At 33.7% G+C, this 21,932-nt stretch overlaps 1 protein-coding gene across 2 annotated transcripts; it reads right to left on the reverse strand.

Moving 5' to 3' along the window:
- Nucleotides 1-2,552: 2,552 nt before the first annotated feature.
- LOC143914856 (serine protease inhibitor 77Ba-like) lies at nucleotides 2,553-17,528 on the reverse strand. Of its 2 annotated transcripts, XM_077435230.1 has the most exons (9): nucleotides 17,268-17,470; nucleotides 8,504-8,643; nucleotides 6,988-7,239; nucleotides 6,756-6,903; nucleotides 6,148-6,365; nucleotides 4,246-4,299; nucleotides 3,212-3,418; nucleotides 2,970-3,108; nucleotides 2,553-2,887 (listed from the first exon to the last, which is right to left on the reverse strand). In XM_077435230.1, the coding sequence occupies exons 1-9, from the start codon at nucleotides 17,284-17,286 to the stop codon at nucleotides 2,757-2,759; spliced, it is 1,308 nt and encodes a 435-aa protein (XP_077291356.1). In that variant the 5' UTR covers nucleotides 17,287-17,470; the 3' UTR covers nucleotides 2,553-2,756. The 2 variants fall into 2 exon arrangements, with proteins under 2 accessions (XP_077291356.1, XP_077291357.1); XM_077435231.1 differs by lacking the exon at nucleotides 4,246-4,299 and having other exon boundaries at nucleotides 17,268-17,528.
- Nucleotides 17,529-21,932: the final 4,404 nt, after the last annotated feature.

A 21,932-nucleotide genomic window follows, 5' to 3' on the forward strand; every position in this document is an offset into this window, starting at 1 on the left:
CCCCCCCCCCGCATTGCGGAGTCTGCGGGCGTGGTAGTTACGCCACTGAGACCAATAGACAATAAATGCATAGATAACTGTTAGACTATTAAAATTTAACATCGCACTAAGTCATTTGATTTTACAAAGATCTGATTCTTTCGAGATTTGTATGATGTTGGAGCTTACATTTTTGCTAAGCATAATTTTATAATCTTTAATCCACAAGTAGGTGTAGTTAATTGCCGTGCTCGCTTCAGTAATAATTTGTTAGTCGGTGTAAGGTGATCCGTGACTATAGGGTGGTTTTCAAAGCTATACTCCCTTTTTTTCTTGTATTCCTAGAATGAACTACAAGAAATGATTTAGAAAAGGGGTAGATCGTAAAAAAATACATTTATACATTTCTATGTTCCAAAGTATGATTTAAAGGCGGTAGCGATAAGTCATGTTTTTGACTGCATATTCTTGTTGATCGATGAATCAATACGAAAGAAAGAGAGCTATATTGTGCGAGAGTGCGCGAGCGTATGAGTCATCCAGTCGCCTGTTATCCTTAGCCATTTGCGGACGCATGTTGATGCTTGTCGTTATTTTTTAATACAAAAATAGCCAAAAACATGCTATACGACTAAATCTTTTTTATGTTGAAGTATAAAATGATTAATAAGATACATATTGAACCCATTTGTATTGAGAAAAGCTGTATTTTGATTACAAAATACTGGGGGTCTTACTTGACCCCGATTCGGGGGACTCGTCCGATCTCGACGCTCAGTGCTTCAAAAGCTAAAAATCCAAAAGCTTGTCGAACTTTGGAAATTTCGAAAACGAATTCATTAGAAACGGCATATCCCAAACATGTTAAAACCATAATAAAATGTAGGTTATGTGGCCTCAAAATTTAAAGGGCTTCCAATTCCATCGAAGAAAAATCAATTATATTCCAGAAATTCCCATGCATTTTGACTAATTTGTTTTCAAGTACACATTTTGCGATAATTGCTCTCGTCGTCGGCTTTTCTGGTTATAAATGTGCCTTCTCTCAATAGTGAACATCTCAAAGCTACCGCTAAGTGCTATACCTTTTTTTGCTAAGAAATATACGCCTATAAGAGATTTTGGATATTCACATATTTTTTTATCCGTCATAGAAATTTGAAATCCATAATTGTGAGTTTAGAGAAATAAAAACATTAATTAAAAAAAGCCTTAAAAATCCGGTTTATTTGAGCCATCAAAGCCAGCTTTTGGTTTTTTAAAAATTGGTCAAAACGCCTGTTTTTTGGTTCCGGTTTAAGTCGGCTTTGAAGTCCTAAAATCAGGGTCATATTCATATTCACTACAGAAATTAAAGTTTTATTTTGATATAGATTTATTTACAATTTGAGTATATGGTGGTGTTGGGCGTTGGTGGCCAATCCGTTTTTATTCTCAGTTGGCGGATTATTTTTATCCACTTTTATGTATTTGTCTGTCCTTGGGAACTCTTAAATTAACGTGTAATGTATAGTTTATTAGTTTCAACAAAAATATGTATAATATAAAATGAACGATGTTTATTTTAATTAAACTTAAATAATTGGTTATTAATATAATAATAATTATAATGAATATAATAATAATTACAATTAATATAATAATAATTATAATTAATATAATAATAATTATAATTAATATAATAATAATTATAATTATAGTTTATAGTTATAATTGAGTATATTTATATTTATAATTATAATTTATAGTTATAATTGAGTATATTTATATTTATAATTATAATTTATAGTTATAATTGAATATTCGGCGCCACCAAGAGAAATGTTTTTATATTTATTTAAAAATAATTTTTACATTTCTCTGGTGCCACCCCCGAAAATGTATGTAGAATGCGAGCAATCGCCATGATACTTTTAAAAACGGTCAAACTACGATGTGAATTGAACAATATGTTACTTAAATGATCAATTTATTTATAAAAATGTATCCCATGTTGTTTATTGTGTGTTTTTGAATGCATTGTGCAATTTTTAACGATGCACTTGCTCATCATGCCAGTAATATAAACAAACAGAGAAGTTTTTATCGGACATTCGTCGAGCACCAAGCATCAAATACGACTGATGCTAAAATTATTTAGGAATGTCTGTGGACAATCCTCACTTGACAAAAATATAACGCCTAAAGCCACTTCTATTATTGTAGAATTTCTCTGGTTGTATATAGTTGTAGGGTTGGGATTAAACGAAAGGCTGATGTATGGGCTATGGCTGAGAAAGAGTATGTTACGACTGATTGTGAGAAGGGGATGAAAAGGGGCAGATATATAACGGTTAGTAGCAGTTGGACCTGTGCTCCGCGCGGTTGGTCGCTAAACCTCCGCACGTATCGTCTTAATAAACAACATGACTGAAAACCCACGTGTCTCACATCCCAACCGTGGTCCTGAACAGCGTCATCTGTCAGGAATCTCTACCACATGTTTATCCTCAGTCTCGATTAAATATTTCACTCATATACTCATATCACAAACAGTTTTGATATAGAAATTTGCAATAAACATCAAAAAATTTATAAAAAATATTTTATTAAAAACAAATACGTATAAATATAAAATATATCAAGTATGTTGAATTTTCCATTCAAGTTATGACGCGTATAAATAAAATTATTTTTTGTTCATAAAATCACCGTCCTTTTTTCTTTTTCGAAACACTCGAACTGTTCACACGTTTCGTAGGAAAAGCGCACTGTTGCCACAAAAAAAAATCACAAAACTAATACAAAGATGGTTTGTTATAATTTCCTGCGAAAACTATGATCTTCGTCGTCTTTTCATAAATGAAATACAGGAACGGTTTGTTGGCTGTGAACTTTGGCGGCGTGTTGCGATCCGAAAGCTCACCGGCTAATTAAAAAATAATAAACACCATTAGACGCTTATTTAAAAAAGATTGTCATATTCTTTAAATTAAATATGTATATCGCACCTGTTACAGCAGTTGCGATTGTGCCTTCTTCAGTCACTTCAATGAAAGCCTTGTGAAGAACCTTCGACAAGAAAAGCTTACCGCTTGTAATGCCCGATAAGTCTGCATACGAAGCATCGAAAACATCTTGTATACCCATCTATTTAATATAATTTTATCTTTTAAATACAAATTTCCAAAAACAAAGATACATACATTTATAACAATTTCAAATTTTTAAATTCAAAAAATTTGTTACTAACGTTAAAAAGAATTTTGTTGAGAAGAAAATCAGTATCGATCGTGAATCTGGGCAAGTATACATCGACTTCATCGTCTTCGTAAGCTGAAGCAGCTTCTTCCAGAGCGTTAAGTACCTCGGACATCGGAATAGCGGTGAATTTCTGGAGCAATTCGAGCAGCGAAACTTTGTGATACGGAATCATCACAATCATTGAAAGTCTACGCTCCTAAAAATATTAATCAAATTTAATTTCAATTTTTTGTGTATATTCAAACACAAATATACTTGTGCATATTATATACCAGCGGTTCCCAACCCTTTTTTGAATCGCGTACCACTTGGTAGTACATTATGCTAAATTGTACCACCATATAAAAATGATTGTATTTCATGAAATTTGCTATTGCAATTGTAATTACATATATAGTACTTGCATTGTAGGGAATTATTTCTTCATATTTCTTACCATGCAAATACTATATGCCGGATTTTCGATCATCGACTGTACATATTGACGTCGACTATGATGAATTAAAATAATGTTTATTAATTATATAAAAAATATTCGTATTTTTATGATTGTAAATCATTCATTCCTGAATGTCCGCAAATATTGATTTTTTTTCACGTACCACTAAGTGGTACACGTACCACAGGTTGGGGACCGCTGTTATACACAATAGTAAACTTTGAACAATAGTTTTTGATAAATTTATGATTCACGAAATTCAGCATCCATCACCAATTAATCAAGACATACATATATACAGTGTTATAAAAGCACATGTGATACAAATGTATTGTGATATATCTATTTACATATATAAAATGATTATGAATTTTTTCGTCGTATATCGTCTCTATAGAATACGTTTTCCGACGTACATATAAGCTGCAAAATTGTGATTTAAAAAAAAACCATTAAAATTAGTTCCACAGTATTATTTTGCGCCATGTTTATCGCTGTGGTGTAGATTTGCAGAATGTTAAAAAAATATTGTGCACAAAGGTAACATAAAGCGATGATTAAAATTGTTGATATTAGTATATCACCTCATTGTTGATTGCACAGTTCTTAGTATCATTGATAAAATTCGAGCATCCTCCCTAAATTGAAAAATATAACATTGGGTTAATTAAAATTAAATGTATAATGTATGAGTTTTAATACGGTTTATGAATATAAATAGTATAGCTATTAGTGAAACGTAATGTATGTATGAATTATGTAGGTATGTATGTGATCTGTCATACTACATATTATATGTATTTGCAACACATATGTATGTATGTATGTGTAAGTTATTATTGTATAAAATTATTCTATTATAATTTTTATGAAACAAAATCGGATGGTGGAAATAAAATATTATCGTCATCTTTATTTGTATTAATTGCTTGATTTTGAGCGAATTAGCGTCACTTAATTTTATACAGAGTGTAGAGTTTTAAATAATGTATGTACTTAAAAGTCAATTTTACTAAAAGATACTTCATTATTATTTACTAGTGGCCTGTGTGCACATACTTGTGCACTCGATAAAATATGGCAATTCGGATTAACGGAATTAATAATTTAAAATTTAATTAATATTTTTGAAAAAAAATCATATATATTTAATTTAGTCTCTTGTTTATGTCGGTTGATTATGCGAATGAAGTGATATGGGCAAAGCCCACACTATGCCGCATCTCTTTCCACGATAAACGATTTCAAGGGGCGAAAAAGACACGGAAAATGGTGTTAACAGCGAGTACTTCGTACACACACACACACGTGGACACGCATTAGACAATTATTATATACAATGTATGTTATAGTCGAAATTTATTTTCAGTAATAGTAATATATTCCAAGTGGAGTTTTAGGTCATTCGAATAAAATTCAACTAGTAACTTATACCTCTAGAAGCGCAAATACACTCTCAACAATGTGCGTCAGTTTTAATATAACAGTTGAGTTTTGACAGCTGTGATGTTTTTACGAATGCTTTAGAATTCAATAATGCGTTAATATTTGCTAGATATTACGAATAAAGGTAATGTGTATCGTATAACGATATCTCTAAGAATGTGTTCAAAACAAAAATGTGACTTTACAACTCAATTTATTAGTCGTGTGACATTTTCAGGCATTTACCTAGCCTCTATCTAATCTGGTACCAACTTATAGCTACATAAATTATATTTTCAATTGTAACATATATATTTTAACCATATAAATCAACTTAGGTGGGTTAGATGGAATATATTCCAACTAGTCAAAATATACTTCAACTATATCGGTAGTTGGTTATTTCAATTCCATTCCATGTATATGTACATATTCGGTCTCCCTCACGGGACCGAAAGTGAAACGCCCAAAAACGCAAATATCGGAAGGCAAAGATCGAAAATCGAAAGATCTTAAGTCGAAAGATAAAAAAAGGGTGCATGGTAAACGGTATTATGTATATATAATATATATGAGTGGCATGCGGTGAAATTATCTCTCTTTTTATCATACAGCTTTGTTTAATGTGCGCGCGCAGAATACGGGAGGAAAAGCCTGTTCCTCTTGTTCCTGTTGTATCCTGCTCGCGCAAATTAAGTGAGTATGTACGACGAGGGGAAAGACCCTTTTTTTATCTTTCGACTTAAGATCTTTCGATTTTCGATCTTTGCCTTCCGATATTTGCGTTTTCGGGCGTTTCACTTTCGGTCCCGTGAGGTAGACCCATATAAGTACAATATTTAGTAATTATCGTTAATTTTAAGATATGATCATTATATATGTATATGTATGTATGATAGTATTTGAAACTAGCTTAAGTGGACCTAACACATAAGTAATAGTAAAAAATGTCTGCAATTTATGGTACATACATAGATTATAATACTAAGTTAATGGAAACCAGTTATAATACTTAGTTAATGGAAACTGGTTATAATACTTAGTTAATGGAAACTAGTTACCTTGCCGTAAGGAAGTTCTACGACGTGAGCTTTGAAGTTTGGCATATTAGCATAGGGAAATGGACCTCTTTGGTACATTAAGTTCACTTCACCGATTGCTTTACCTGCGGTATCGTAAAAAGTTTCTCTTTTAGTCAAGGATGCGTTGAAAGGAAGTTCCCATTGTCCTCGGAAATATACAGCATTTGTAAGGATCATAGTGGAGTCTCTTAAATCTCCTGAAAAAAAAACATATATAACATTAAGATAATTTTAGCAATATTTTCATACATATTACGTATGCGCCCTTAGAAGTAAACAAATTATATGAATATTAATGTGAATTTACAACTTAATTCATAAAACTAATAAAATGCAATGAAAATTTGTAGTATAGGCGTGTATTAAAAAACAAAGGGCTATAGTTGAAATTGTTCCAGGGTAAAATTGAATTTTATTAAATCATTTCCATGGGATGGCATTAAAATAGCATGATATTATACAATTCTATAGAGCCAATACAAAACCACGAGGAAAACACTACTGACTATATCCCAAGTGAATATTATAGTAAAGATAGGGGCACAAGTCTCGATATTCCTCTTTCTCCTGAATATTAAAATAAAAACCTGATTCGACAATTTTGCGTATCTTCCCACGTGTCGCTTGGCTGATAACATCATTGATTGATGTCGCAGCATTCGGGTCGGCGAAATTCAAGTTGTTTATTTGTGTGTTGTATTCGTTTCTCAAGAGATTCAAATATTCAGTCGATACCTAGAAACAATTGTTACAAGATACTCATAATGTCGGGCAACTATGTGTATGAATATTGCATAAAATTGATGGAAAAAAGATTACCCTGACGTTTCTATCAACAAAGAACGAATTGACTGCTGCTAATTCGACAGTTGGCGTATTTACTATGAAAGCTTTCTCTATCATTTTGTAAGCATCTCTAAGAATCTGTTTGTTATTTTGAGGATGTCTCAACACTGTAGACAACTGATAATGTGTATCAAGCTTGGTACCTTCCGTTAAGACTGTCAACATCGTCCATACTGACAGTGGACATATAACGTAATTCTCATATGCAGAATCTAAAGTAGTACGCTGAAAACGATAAAAACACATTAACTATACGTATTTGAGTGCGTTTCAAGTTTGATTATTGAAATTTTTGTAATATAATATTATAAATGTAAAAAAAGGTAGACAGTGAAGTTCACATAAATTTGAATTATTTTTAACTTAAATTTATATTTTTCCCATGATGCCATTCCGGGTTGCCCCTGAGCGACACATATGGTATTTAACTTGTACATATATATATATATATATATATATATATATATATATATATATATATATATATATATATATATATATATATATATATATATATATATATATATATATATATATATATATATATATATATATATATATATATATATATATATATATATATATATATATATATATATATATATATATATATATATATATATATATATATATATATATATATATATATATATATATATATATATATATATATATATATATATATATATATATATATATATATATATATATATGTAAGTTAATAGATTATAAATTTTTGAAATCATATTATAGGATGGTTTTGCAAATGATCAACTTAGAGTCACAAATATTCAAATCTGGCTAGCAGTACTACAGAAATATCTCTGAATAAATTATTTTTCAATCGAGGTCAACCTAGTGATTGAACCTGGGAACCTCTCAGTGGTTATCATTATCGTAATCACCGAGTTTTACTGCCCCTATTACCTAAACATGATGTTGGTTAAACTCAGGGGCGTCATTTCAGCGAGTATTTTTGACCAGTAAGGAGTGACTTTCTAGGGGGAGGAGTATTATTTAAAAAAATTGATGTATGTATATGAATTTTAACTATTTATTTTAATCATTTATTTATTTATATATTTTTATCGATTTAAAGGATAAACTGTCCATGTCTTTCAAATAAAATAAGATAAAAATGTCTTTCAAAGCAAAAAAAAAAAAACAAAACAAAATATATATGGGAGTTAACATTGTTTTTACGGGAAAAATCAACGTGTGTGTTCTAAAGACCTGACAGTGTTCTAAAGAATTTCAATATTCTATTTTTGTTGGTTTAGTATTTTAATTCAAATTCATTATAATACATTAAACAACGTGGATAGTTCCGTTCAAATCTAGGTTCAATTAAAATAAAATTCAAATCCCAAATGACGCCACGGGTTAAATTCAATATTTTATGGGAACCGCGTAAAAATTTTGACTCCAAGCATAGTCAGTAAAATCAAAAAAGGTTAGATATAATAAAAACAATATTATAAATATATACCAGCAAAAGGGTCAACGAGAATTTTTCAATTCCTTGACTCAAATTTTTTAATATGTCCAAATTCATTTCTTGTTGCGGGCGTCGTTGGCTGTCAACATGGATCGTTAGTCCCAAAAAGAGAACGGCACATAGTAAAATACCTAAAAAAAAAAAACAGTATTCAAATACGACTTCAGAAATATGTTGGAGAAGACGCGCTTTTCAAAATATGTATGTGTGAGTTTAAGTAAGTTTATATGTATTAGTATTGGAATGAGTACAAATCTCTCGGTGAACGTTTCAAAATTTCAATTTTACTTTTTAAGGTAAGTGATATCAACCAGCAGCGGAGACTAGTGGTTAGCATATGCACTTTCAAATGGTTCCCGGAAAGATGCACTAAATTGCACTGAATAGTAGCGCAGTTTCGAAAAGTCATAATTTGCAAAGGCGCCCAAACAGAACTTATGCAATAGAACTCCTCAAAAAAAAATAATTAGCACCCTTGGATAACATACAAATACCCATTGACGCTTTTTTGTGAAATTACATTGAGTTAGTTATCCCTGAGCATCTTTGAAAGTTTGGATGTCTCGAGAGTGCAACTTATCGAGTGCATTTTTCCGGTTACCCTTTCAAATATAGTGGCCACGGGTTCGAGTCCCACTGGTAGCTGCTGGCCAGATCTTGGTTTGCGACTCCAGGTCGATCGTTTCCAATCAGAGTTTGTCAATTTTTCTGATTTTCATTGAAACGGTTCCAACAAATTGACAACCTTTACCCATTTCTCGCAATTTTCGAGTTTTAAGCATCTCGAATTTCACTGATTCGTTTAAAAATGCCACAAATTTGTCCATAAATGTCTCGCAAATTTAGATTTTTTAACCATCTCGAAATTTGACGATTTATGTATATAAAAATAATAATGCTAAGAAAAAGTTTATCAAACATATTTTGTCAATAATTCACTGATAGATATTTTGTTAAATTATTCTAAAAAATTGTATATCGATGATTGTAATTGGTCAGGAAGGCGCATTAGGGTTGACCTGTTATGCCTATATGTATGAAAAATAAAAATTAAAAATTATAAATTCACAGTAAGCAAAATTTCAAATAAAATTGGTTCGGTGTAAGTGAGTCAAAAATAGAATGTATTGCCAATATAAATTTAGCCATGTATAAATGTTATGAATTCCTATGGAATAGATTCATTAACGCTTGATTTGAGCACGGTGTGAGAGTGAGTATTTGTCTTCGAAGAGATTTCTTTCAGGTTATTTATATTTTAAAGACAATTAGATACGGATGGAGACGATACAGTTGATGAAAGAATAAGTATGAAGCATTCAACTATGTAAGTAAAACCTAATAAATACGTTATTTGTATATAAACGAAGTTAACCACGTAAATATGTATATATATGTAGAACATATGCATATGTGCGTACAAATGTGAATTATCTTGTGAATGTTACGGTTGAATTCCACAGCCAAAGCAAGCTGTGTATAAACTCCGACAAGATGAGATTCGTGTTTTCTGTTTTACATCAGTACCTACGCCTCAATTTTCTTATTATTGTATGCCAAAGCTGTGAGGAAAATTGTATAGCAATATGAGTATAGCAGTTTTTCAGCGGATAAAAACATCATAAAAAAAAACTACCGCCAGTATTCATACTATGTTATTTTGTATATACAAGTTTTCAGACACTTTCAGATTCTGAAAATAGCAGCCTGTGTTAAAGAATAAAAGTATGTTTAGAACCGTGATCTGCGAATGAAACATACCAGTAGAAACTCATGACCGTGAGCATTTTAATTTCTGGTTAAAACGACCTTAACAACGGTCACGATGACAATATTCAACGAAGTAAAAAATATCTTTATGAGGATTTTTTAATTTTGAAAGTGAATTAACTCTATAAATATATATGTATATATGTATAGATTTTGTCTGTTCCTCCTTTTTTTTTATTTGTATATTCCTCCTGTGGCTCGCACAAATATATTGGCAACGTCTCCTATATCTAGGGAGATATATCTGCTCAACCAGGTTGCTGGTGAAATTGACCTCTTCAATATAAACTATGCTAATCTGGTTGAGTGGTTGTTGAGCAACACATGTAGTTGATTTTACCAATTATAAATGTGAATGATAATTATTTTTTTATGATTTTATGATTATAATAATGTTATGCTATTATTATTATTATTATATGTTATTATTATTATTATTATGTTATGTTATATTATATTATTATTATGTTGTTATAATTGTATGACTGGCGACAGTGACGCGTAAAATAATATATATATATATATATATATATATATATATATATATATATATATATATATATATATATATATATATATATATATATATATATATATATGTGTGTGTATACATACACATATTTCATAAAAATAGTACTTTTCACCGATTAAAAGATTATTAAAAATTCCATAATTCATAGAGTACATGCGTATGTATGTATGTACATATGGGTGAACGTAAAAAAGTCGACAGTGAAAAAGTCGAAAATATTCGTTTACCATGCATACATATGAAAAACGGTTAGTATATATGCCAGCAGTTTGGCTTAATGGTAGCGTATATATTTAGCACCACTGAGGTCGAAGGTTCGAGTCCTCGTCAAACTGCTGGTTAGGTTTGGGGGTTTTGTGACTCCAAATCGATCGTTTCTCTATCAGAGTTTGCCAATTTTATCTGATCATTGTTGAAACGGTTCCTGAAAATTGGTGTTAGATAATTTCCTGTTGTCACAAAATCTGTGTGTATAAGTTGTAAAAATTATGCATAGTAATCTGAAATCTATAGATATCTCTATAGACATCTCTATAATTTCGTGTTTATTATATGTATAAAAATTGTAATAATAATTGTACACAAAAATCTAAAAATAATCCATAGATGTCTCTTTGATTATTATTTCTGTACTGATTAATCGTTATATGCTATGTATTCTGATTGTATATGTATTATTGTATTTCTGACCGTTATCGTACACTCGTCGCATTGGAGCGATCTGTAATGACGAGTGTATATTGATTGTAACAATAAAATAAAATAAAATAAATAAAATAAAATATCAGTGGCGTGCGGTAAAAGTCTCTCCCCCCCCCCCCCCCCCCCCCGTCGTACATCCTCACTTAATTTGCGCGAGCAGGATACAATAGGAATGAGAGGAACACGCTTTTCCTCCCGTATCCTGCGCGCGCACATTAAACAAGGCTGTATGCCAAAAATATAGATAATTTCACCGCATGCCACCATTGATGTATAATACACATAGATGGGCCCTGACGTGTGATTTTGGTCGGAGATCTTGTCTTCAATGACTGAGGGGTGCGGGGGGTTTAACTAGCGGGGAAGTTGGGTTTTTTTCCCTACGACGCAGCGGTACCTACCTACCTATTAAGAGAAACTGTGCATGCGCCATGTATTTTGCATGCGCCAAAAGGGAGACCAGTATAACACGTGAGGGCGGATCTAGTGTATTATACATCAATGCATGCCACTGATATATATTATATATACACAGTACCGTTTACCATGTGCACCCTTTTTTTTTGATCTTTCGACTTAAGATTTTTCGATTTTCGATCTTTGCCTTCCGATATTTGCTTTTTCGACCTTTTCACTTTCGGTGCCGTGAGGTAGACCCATTTACATATTATATATATACATATACGTTAGGCGAAAAACGCAAATTTTGGAATTTAATCGATGGACCTAGTGGAAATCTTTTGCCTCATCAAGGTAACGTTAAATAAAAAAAATTCGTTGATTTTGAACAATGTCCTGTGCCTCCAACCAATCGATGTACATATGTATGTTGACAAACCTTTCGAAAAAGTAAAAGAATTGATCTAACGCGGCATTTACAAAGTAAACAATTTTTTTCGATAATATTCTTGTGTCGTTCGTATGATGAATAGTGGTCAATTGATGAAAATATGAAAGCAACAGAAAATGAAGAAAATTTAAACCAGGTGATAAAAAAATAATAGTATAATAAAAATAATTACATGGATTACAAATAAATATATAGGTTGCTTATAGTAATTATATTACATATGTATATTTTGACCTGATATTTGTCAAAAAATTCACAAGATAAATCACCCAATGACCAAAGATGATCAAAATATGAAAAAAATATCCATAGAAAGCCACTACAATCTTTGAAAAATGACGCACACAACTAAATGCAAAAAAGGGCTCAAGTAATAATAGCATGCTAAATTAAAATATACATATACTAAGAAACATGTTGAAAATTTCCTTAATTATTTACATACATATTTGATACAAAACAATAATCATAGCGTCCATCGTTAATTATTCCAATTACATTACACTGGACGTGATTATTATTATAATTTTCAAGATAATATGTATGTATGTGTACAATATTATATACGTATTTTTTACATGTTGAATATTAACCTTGAAAATATGAAGATGAAAAATGACTTTGAAATCGTGTACATATTTTAATACAAATTGCTATACCCCTAATTAGGTACTGACAGCTAGTATTTTCACTTAATATTTATGAATAGGTACCAAATAGCATATTCGAATACTTTGATTTGGGTAATCAATTACACTTAGATAACAATTAAAATACACTGGAGGCCAAAAGTTTTGAAGTATTGAAATATCAGTATTTACTCGGCATTATACCCATTTGTCGGTAGAGTGGATTTCAAACGTGGCTGCATTTCTAGCTTTAATAAATAAAGTTTCCCTTTATCTTCTGGAGATGGCAGAATGATTTTGTTTGGTTAAAATAATTTGATACGGAATCGTCTTAACAACTTTTATATAACAATCGCCAAATTTTGACCGACAGTGTACATATTAAATTCCTTTGCTTTCAATCAAATTTCACTAAACAAGTTATACGTACACATTTTATATGCCAAATTAAGCGTTGATCATTGCAATTAACTATGAAAATTATTCAAATCACCAATTAAAAGGATAAATATTACAATTGATAAGCGAATATGAAACGAACCGCAATGATTTTATGTATTATGCAATAAGTAATGTTCTCCAAAAACAAATCATTACAGCTATGTATATATGTATGTATATACATATGTAAACAAAGACTAAATGAGTCAATTTTAAAAACCATTGTTTCAACTTTTACAGTTCATAACAAATCACAAAAGATTATTTAATAGCTTCATGCTTACAATTTTGCATTTCAAATTGATTATTACTAGCCTCTTATTTTTGGTCATAATTCCATGTATATTGAAGTAATGAACTATGCATTCACAGGTTATACAAAAATATAGCGAACAGCTTAAAATTTGGAGACCTGGTAAAGGCCAGGCAGTCTTCACACGACCAAAAGTTTTCACACGTCGTTTACGGCCTTTTCAATGTCCTCTAATCTTCCAAAATGTATGTATGTTTTGAGGAGAATTTTCAATCTTGGGAAACTAAAAAAGTCACAAGGACTCGAGTCTGGTGAATACGGCAACTGAGAAGCCACAGGGGTGTTTTTACTTGCCAGAAATTATTTAATTTCTGGCAAGGAAAAACTCTTTGACCAATTTTTGTGCGACGGGAGATCCACGCGAGCGATTTTAGTAGTGGCGGTTATACTGTTTCACATTTGACAAGTAACCCGTTTACCACTCTTAACAGCTTTATGAAATCTCGTATGAACTGTTATTGTTTTAAGTTGGTTTATTATAAATGGCATATGTATGGCGTTACAACGACAGCGCTGCGCTATTGCCAACCGAAAAAAAAAATTTTTTTGCAGTGCCGGCCTTACACATAATGGCGCCGTTGGGCAATTTTTTCTAAACACTCTTATCTAATCGTAAATTATGTATGGCTTTGGCGCTCTAATTTTAAATTTTAGAGCGCCTTTGGTGCATCGTGTGGCGCCCTAACTTATTTGGCGCCCTCCGGCGCCACCCGACCCAGCCCCCCCCCTAAAATCGGCACTGACTAAGGGAGAAGTCTAATACGTTTGTATGGACAAGGCGCTGGGGTCCAGCCCTCTTAATATAAATTCTGACCGTTTAGCAAAAATTCTGACCAGTGTAATATAAATTCTGACCAAAACCGTATTAAAATTTTAACCCGAAAAATACAAGCCTATTAATATTATGTTCACTGACTTGTAGGAGAATCATTAAATGGATTTTTCGCCAATACATACGTCTAAAAACACACTCTTCTATACATACATATGTATGTACATACTTTTTTTTAACGTTTTTGAGTGATTTCTTGAGTTAGCGTTATCAAATAAATGATGATAACCGCGAATGACCTGCGCGTGATAAAATTTTTTTTTTTTTTCACAAGGATGCCACAATTAAATGGAGATTAAATTATACATGTGCATATGTATATACAGTACAATGTTCTAACAACGGAAAAACCCACAGTTGTAATAAACCACAATGTAAAAATTACAATAGATAATGAAATATGTAAAGAAAGTATAAATATACAAACAAGGTCGATTAAAACCGCGTTTATTAATAAAATTTATCAACTGTTTATAAGGAAAACCGACACAGTGAGCAGGATAACCGTTAATTTAATCTCCGTGCAGTGTTTTTAAAACCATTTTCAATTGCGTCGTATTAAAAATAATAATTCTTTTCAATATTTTTTACTCGAATTTGAACATTTAAATTAAATTAAATTAAATTGAGTATTGAGTATCGTAATTATGATAATCATAGTTGGTAATATATGCATTTTTTATTTGTACCTCTACGAAGTTGAATCCGTGACCGAATTATAACGTTTCAATCAAAATAATATTCTTACAACTGTATATATCGAAAAAAGTATCACAAGAGTCAGTAGGTTATCGTTTAAAATGTGTGATGAAAAAATCTTGGTCCGTTAAAAAATATGTTTAGCAATATGTATTTGTATAAAATCTCAATGCGGTTTTTTTATATTTGAATCGATCAATATGTTTATATATAATATTTAAGCTGAGCCAAATATTGTATGAGATATGTGCTGCGCTGCGTCGCTGCAGCGCACTGTCGCCCAGTGCGGTCAGACCTTTAGACCTTCGTTAGAAGATAATAAGTTAAAAAATATCAGCCGATATAAATATAACAGCCGATAAAAAATCATTAAAATATGCAAATAGAATACGCGCTAAAATATTTATGAAAAAATAGGTCTTGTGCAATACAAAAATACCTATGTATTTATACAGAAATAAAAATTCGTCAAATTATGACCCAATTCAATTCACCAAAGTGATTTTTTTATTCATTTGATTGTGAAATCTTCAATAGCTGACATCACACAACTAAATTTATTAGTAACTAGCTGAACCCGGTATGCGTTGCAATGCCACTCATTCCTGTTTTCCCGTTTCCGTTTTTGGGCGATTGTTTTTACAGAAGCTATCGCAAGCATGCACACAATAACGCATGCGTTGCAATGCCACTCATGCCTGTTTTCCCGTTCCCGTTTTTGGGCGATTTATTTTTACAGAAACAATAACTCATGTAAGTAAAACACAGAAAAACATTGATTTATATATATACAATAAATTATTATTTTGAATAAAAATACCAATAATTTTATTTTACTACCGCCATAATGAAAGACTACATAGACGTCACCCAGATTTAAAATTTTCGAACTTCAAACGCGTCTTAAACGATATTTTATCTCTATCGTAATGGCGGAAGATCCATTAACTTATATTGATCACCAAAATGAGCAATATGGCAAAGTATGAAAACGATCGGATAAGAGGTAAATTGTCCTCTGAATTGTAATCGTAAGTGAAACGTAAAGGAGGTTTTTAAAAAAATACTAGTGGTGCAACCCGGCTTAGCTCGGTAAATTCATGAAAATGAAAATCATGAAAAAAAGTCTTCATTTGTTTTTTTATTACATTTATTTGTGACCATCACAAACGACTTCGATCAATCCAGCCAATCAGAAACGAATTACAGACGCCGTTTCAGTTTTATATCGATATATAAGACTAGTGTTGCTACCCGGCTTCGCTCGGTAAATGGAAACGCAGTCTAATATTGAAAATACCGTCGAACATTGAAAAAATCTTCATGTGTTTTTTTATTAAATTTATTTGAATCGAAAAAAAATTGCATTATTTAACGACCGACCAATCACAAACGTCTTTCAATCCAGCCAATCAGAAACGAATTACAGGCTCCGTTTCGGCTTTATACATAAGATAGACAACTTAAATGCAAAAAACAATTCTAATGCTGACGACTTGTCATTGGAGATAAGCAAAGAAAGCAACATTCAAATTCGTAGTAGTGTGTACTATTGTTTTTATTTAGTATTACTGTTTTAAATGACGCACGAAAACAACTCTAAAAATAGAAGAAGGCCATCAATATCGAGATCCAACATCAGTAATATACTTTACAATCCCTAACTGTTGTTCGACAACAGGCACAAAACAACAAAAACTTGTATTACTTTAGATGCACAGACGAAATCATTTCACACACACACACAACATGACATATTTATAAGCATGGCGAATTTATTAACACTGTGTGTATTATTGAAACAAATATTCGCGTTGACTTTCGCACTTTCACCCACATTTCCTTCCTATACTTATTTTTTCGGATTGTCTTTGTTCTTAAAGGTAGATTTTTTGCGTAGATTGTAGACTCGAATGACTGTGTGTGTGTGTATATTTCAAGTGGACGCGTCCTTGTCACCGATGACGATTTGTTGTGCCATACAAACCTGTCGGTAGAGTGTTCATCTTGGCGGTCGAAACGCGAAAAATGGTCAAATTTCACAGGGTTTGGATGAGGAACGTCACTGAGGCCACGTCGAACGGTGGACGTCAAATTGATTATATTAGTCGATTCCGTCAAAACGTCATGACGAGTGGACGAATCAGACAGACCACAACTTCGTGCCGGCCCGATGACCAGACTGACTTGGAAACGTGTTTACGGCTATGAATATATATATCGCTTCGAGCATCATTCAACTTGTAGTACACCCTGACCAAAAACACGACGTGCTGCCAGGAAAAACAATAGCGGAAATTACCGGCTCGACATTTTCGCAATCGTGCCGCAAGCAAATTTTACTCATATGTATCATACATTCGTTGCACTTTCATACTCAAATAACTTTTTAGATATATTGAAAAAACATACGAAAGATTATTGTCTACATATTCATATATTTTGGATCATTTTAAATTATCTATAATGGGTGTATGCGTATTCGATCGTGAAACCGTGATAATAAGTATGAAATTTTAATTTAAGCGTAATTATCCCGTCACAAATCAATAATACGGTGAATAATATGTATGCATAATATTTATTTATTTATTTATTTTTACATATATACCAGGAAGGCCTTACAGGTAAACCCCAATGCGCCTTCCTGGCCAATTACAAATTACAATTACAATGCAGCATTTTTATTACAAGTCGTTGAATTACGAGACACTGAAAAACATAATCAAATAGTGGTGACATAGTAGGTAGCAAGGATTTTTAGCCAATGTTTTTTAAACGGGAACCGTTTCAACAATGAAATCAGAGAAAATTGGCAAACTCTGATAGGAAACGATCGACCTGGAGTCACAAATCCAAGTCTGACCAGCATCACTACAGATGTACTCTGAAAAATACTTTTCAATCGAGATCAGCTCATGGGATCGAACCCGGTGCCTCTCGACGCTAAGCAGAAGCTTAACGACTGAGCTATGCTGCTGGCTAATATGTACGTACGTAGATTAAGCCGAAGCTAAAAATGTGAATTTTAGATTTCTCAAGATGAACTGTTGGAAAACTTGTGACGTATCAAGAGAACGACAAATAAAACAAATCTACGTAGTATCGATAAGAATTTCAGTAACCGATACTAAGTTTCGGTTCGAAAGGACGAACGGTGTTCAAAAAATAGCCCAAAATACACTGACAAACACACACACATTTTTTCTAGATCGTGAAAATGTGATCAGTGATCGATTCTGAGTTCGAATCAATCAAAATCTCGAGTTTGAATTTTCGCATGATCACAAAACTTTATCTACTGTTACTACGTACGTACATACATAAATAAAGTGAAAATCATCAATTTTGAACAATATCCTGTGCCTCCAACCAATCCATTAATCTTGACAAAAATAGGTTTTTTTAATATATCTATTTTTTAGAATTGTTTAAATTTTTTCATAATTAAAAAAATACGCACTGAATAGTCACCTATTTCAGTTGAATTTGGTGGATTATAATTTATTTTGACTGATAAACGAGAATCAAAGTCATTTTTTTGCTAGAACGTCCCATACAATCGCCACAACTGGCATTTGTATGGGAAAAGCGATATTTTCATATAATAGTATTTTTTTCACGTTCCCATCGTTATTTTGATTATGAAAGTTATTGAGAGCTTAATTGGTTACCTATATTTATTTTAAATACAAAAAGTGCCGAAAAAGTATTCTAATTTTATGAAATACCCTAAATTTATTTGTAATGTAAACCTCTTAACCCTATGAATGCTGACCAGTCCGTGAACCTGAAATACGCCGATAGGCATTGTTTTTTGAGTATGTAAAAAATAAACAAGAATACTATCCGCTAATCCTTTCCAGGTAGAATTGAACATGGGTCGTGTAATCCGTGTCAATGTTTATATAGACTGGTTTACACCGGAATTTCTGAATTTATAACCATAGCAGAATTTCTCGATGTAAATCTCTAGGTGCTGAGTATTTTAGATTGTGGCTTGGCATTTAAATTGTGGGCGTTATATTTTTAACAACAATGAAGAAGATGGAACTAGTTTTGGAAAAATACATTCATTGGTAGACTTCTTTTGTTTATTTTATATTGTTGCAAGATATATTAGAGAGTCTAAACACACCTTTACAAAACTCGAAATCCTTGGTGGTAGTTATCTAGGGTTTGTTTGGACTAGCTACAATGTTTATACTTGCTTTCTATTGGATTTCTAAATAATTCTAGTTGGAAATGTTGTCGAAATTTTCAACAGAAAATACGTCAACACTCAAAGGGTTAAACATGGTAGTAAACATTTAATTCAATTTATTTGAATGGTTTTATTTTATTTAAATTTATTTGAATATTTATTTGTTTTTTTACTAAATTTAACGTCACGGATTCTACCACCCAAACCTTACATACATACATACATACTTACATGCAAAGTCTCTTTCGAATATATTAGATTTACATATGTATATATGTAGGTATAAGCCGAGCCAATTACAATTTTAAGCTTTATGCTTGTATATGGTATCCTATCAAAACTAGTCACAGAAAAAGGCAATTTATTATTTTAAGCCCTACTTCATTCTGAACCCTGTGCCTGTGAATCTATTACGTTACTCTCCATAGGTATGCTCTTCGATATATGTACATATGTACATATCCATGTATGTAAATATATAAATTACCAATGATGTTCCTCGAATATGTGTCACCGTTTCTAAAAATATGGTACAAACATCTATGTATATGTAATATAAACTCTATGCTATAAACTCTATAATGATGCTATAAACTCGAATTTGCCAGACGTGTTTTAGTGTAGGTTATTAAGATGTATTCGCATAGTTCAGTTGACGATTAGTGTTCTATGTACTTTTGGATGACGAATTATTTATAATAAAATATAAACGAAATATAATCATTTCAATTTATTTATAACTAGCTGTATTACCCGGCTTCGCTCAGTGTTTATAATATAAACCGCTTAAACATGACTAAGCTAATTTAATTAAAAAAAAAAAAAATTAAAAAAAAATTTAAAAATTAAAAAAAAAAAATAAAAAAAAAATCAAAAAAAAATCAAAAAAAAAAATTAAAAAAAAAATTAAAAAAAAATTAAAAAAAAATTAAAAAAAAATTTAAAAAAAATTTTTAAAAAATCAAAAAAAAAAAATCAAAATTTTTTTTTGCCTTCTAGGGCTTCGCCCTCGGCGCCCCCCTGAGCCTTTGCCTTCTAGGGCTTCGCCCCTCCACGCCCCATGAGCAATTGCCGTTTAGGGCTTCGCCCCCCTTAGTTAATGCCTTTTAGGGCTTCGCCCCTCCGCACCCCCATGATTAAATGCCGTCTAGGGCTTCGCCCCCCTTAGTTAATGCCTTTTAGGGCTTCGCCCCCCGCGCCCCCAAGATTAATTGCCGTTTAGGGCTTCGCCCCCCTTAGTTAATGCCTTTTAGGGCTTCGCCCCTCCGCGCCCCCATGATTAAATGCCGTCTAAGGCTTCGCTCCCATGATCAGTTGCCTTTTAGGGCTTCGCCCCCCACGCCCCCAAGATTAATTGCCGTTTAGGGCTTCGCCCCCCTTAGTTAATGCCTTTTAGGGCTTCGCCCCTCCGCGCCCCCATGATTAAATGCCGTCTAAGGCTTCGCCCCCATGATCAGTTGCCTTTTAGGGCTTCGCCCCCCGCGCCCCCAAGATTAATTGCCGTTTAGGGCTTCGCCCCCCTTAGTTAATGCCTTTTAGGGCTTCGCCCCTCCGCGCCCCCATGATTAAATGCCGTCTAAGGCTTCGCCCCCATGATCAGTTGCCTTTTAGGGCTTCGCCCCCCGCGCCCCCAAGATTAATTGCCGTTTAGGGCTTCGCCCCCCTTAGTTAATGCCTTTTAGGGCTTCGCCCCTCCGCGCCCCCATGATTAAATGCCGTCTAAGGCTTCGCCCCCATGATCAGTTGCCTTTTAGGGCTTCGCCCCCCGCGCCCCCAAGATTAATTGCCGTTTAGGGCTTCGCCCCCCTTAGTTAATGCCTTTTAGGGCTTCGCCCCTCCGCGCCCCCATGATTAAATGCCGTCTAAGGCTTCGCCCCCATGATCAGTTGCCTTTTAGGGCTTCGCCCCTCCGCGCCCCCATGATTAATTGCCGTCTAGGGCTTCGCCCCCCTTAGTTAATGCCTATTAGGGCTTGCGCCCCATGAGGCTGGGCCCCCCGGGCCCCCTTCGGGGCCCCACGGGGCTGCGCCCCTTGTGGCGCCCCCTTTTGAGCCCCATGGGGCTGCACCCCATGAGGCTGGGCCCCCCGGGCCCCCTTCGGGGCCCCACGGGGCTGCGCCCCTTGTGGCGCCCCCTTTTGAGCCCCATGGGGCTGCGCCCCATGAGGCTGGGCCCCCCGGGCCCCCTTCGGGGCCCCACGGGGCTGCGCCCCTTGTGGCGCCCCCTTTTGAGCCCCATGGGGCTGCGCCCCATGAGGCTGGGCCCCCCGCGCCCCCTTCGGGGCTTCACGGGGCTGCGCCCCTTGTGGCGCCCCCTTTTGAGCCCCATGGGGCTGCGCCCCATGAGGCTGGGCCCCCCGGGCCCCCTTCGGGGCCCCACGGGGCTGCGCCCCTTGTGGCGCCCCCTTTTGAGCCCCATGGGGCTGCGCCCCATGAGGCTGGGCCCCCC

This window comes from Arctopsyche grandis, chromosome 7, assembly GCF_051622035.1.
Source record: "Arctopsyche grandis isolate Sample6627 chromosome 7, ASM5162203v2, whole genome shotgun sequence".
In the NCBI taxonomy this organism is placed as follows: Eukaryota; Metazoa; Arthropoda; class Insecta; order Trichoptera; family Hydropsychidae; genus Arctopsyche; species Arctopsyche grandis.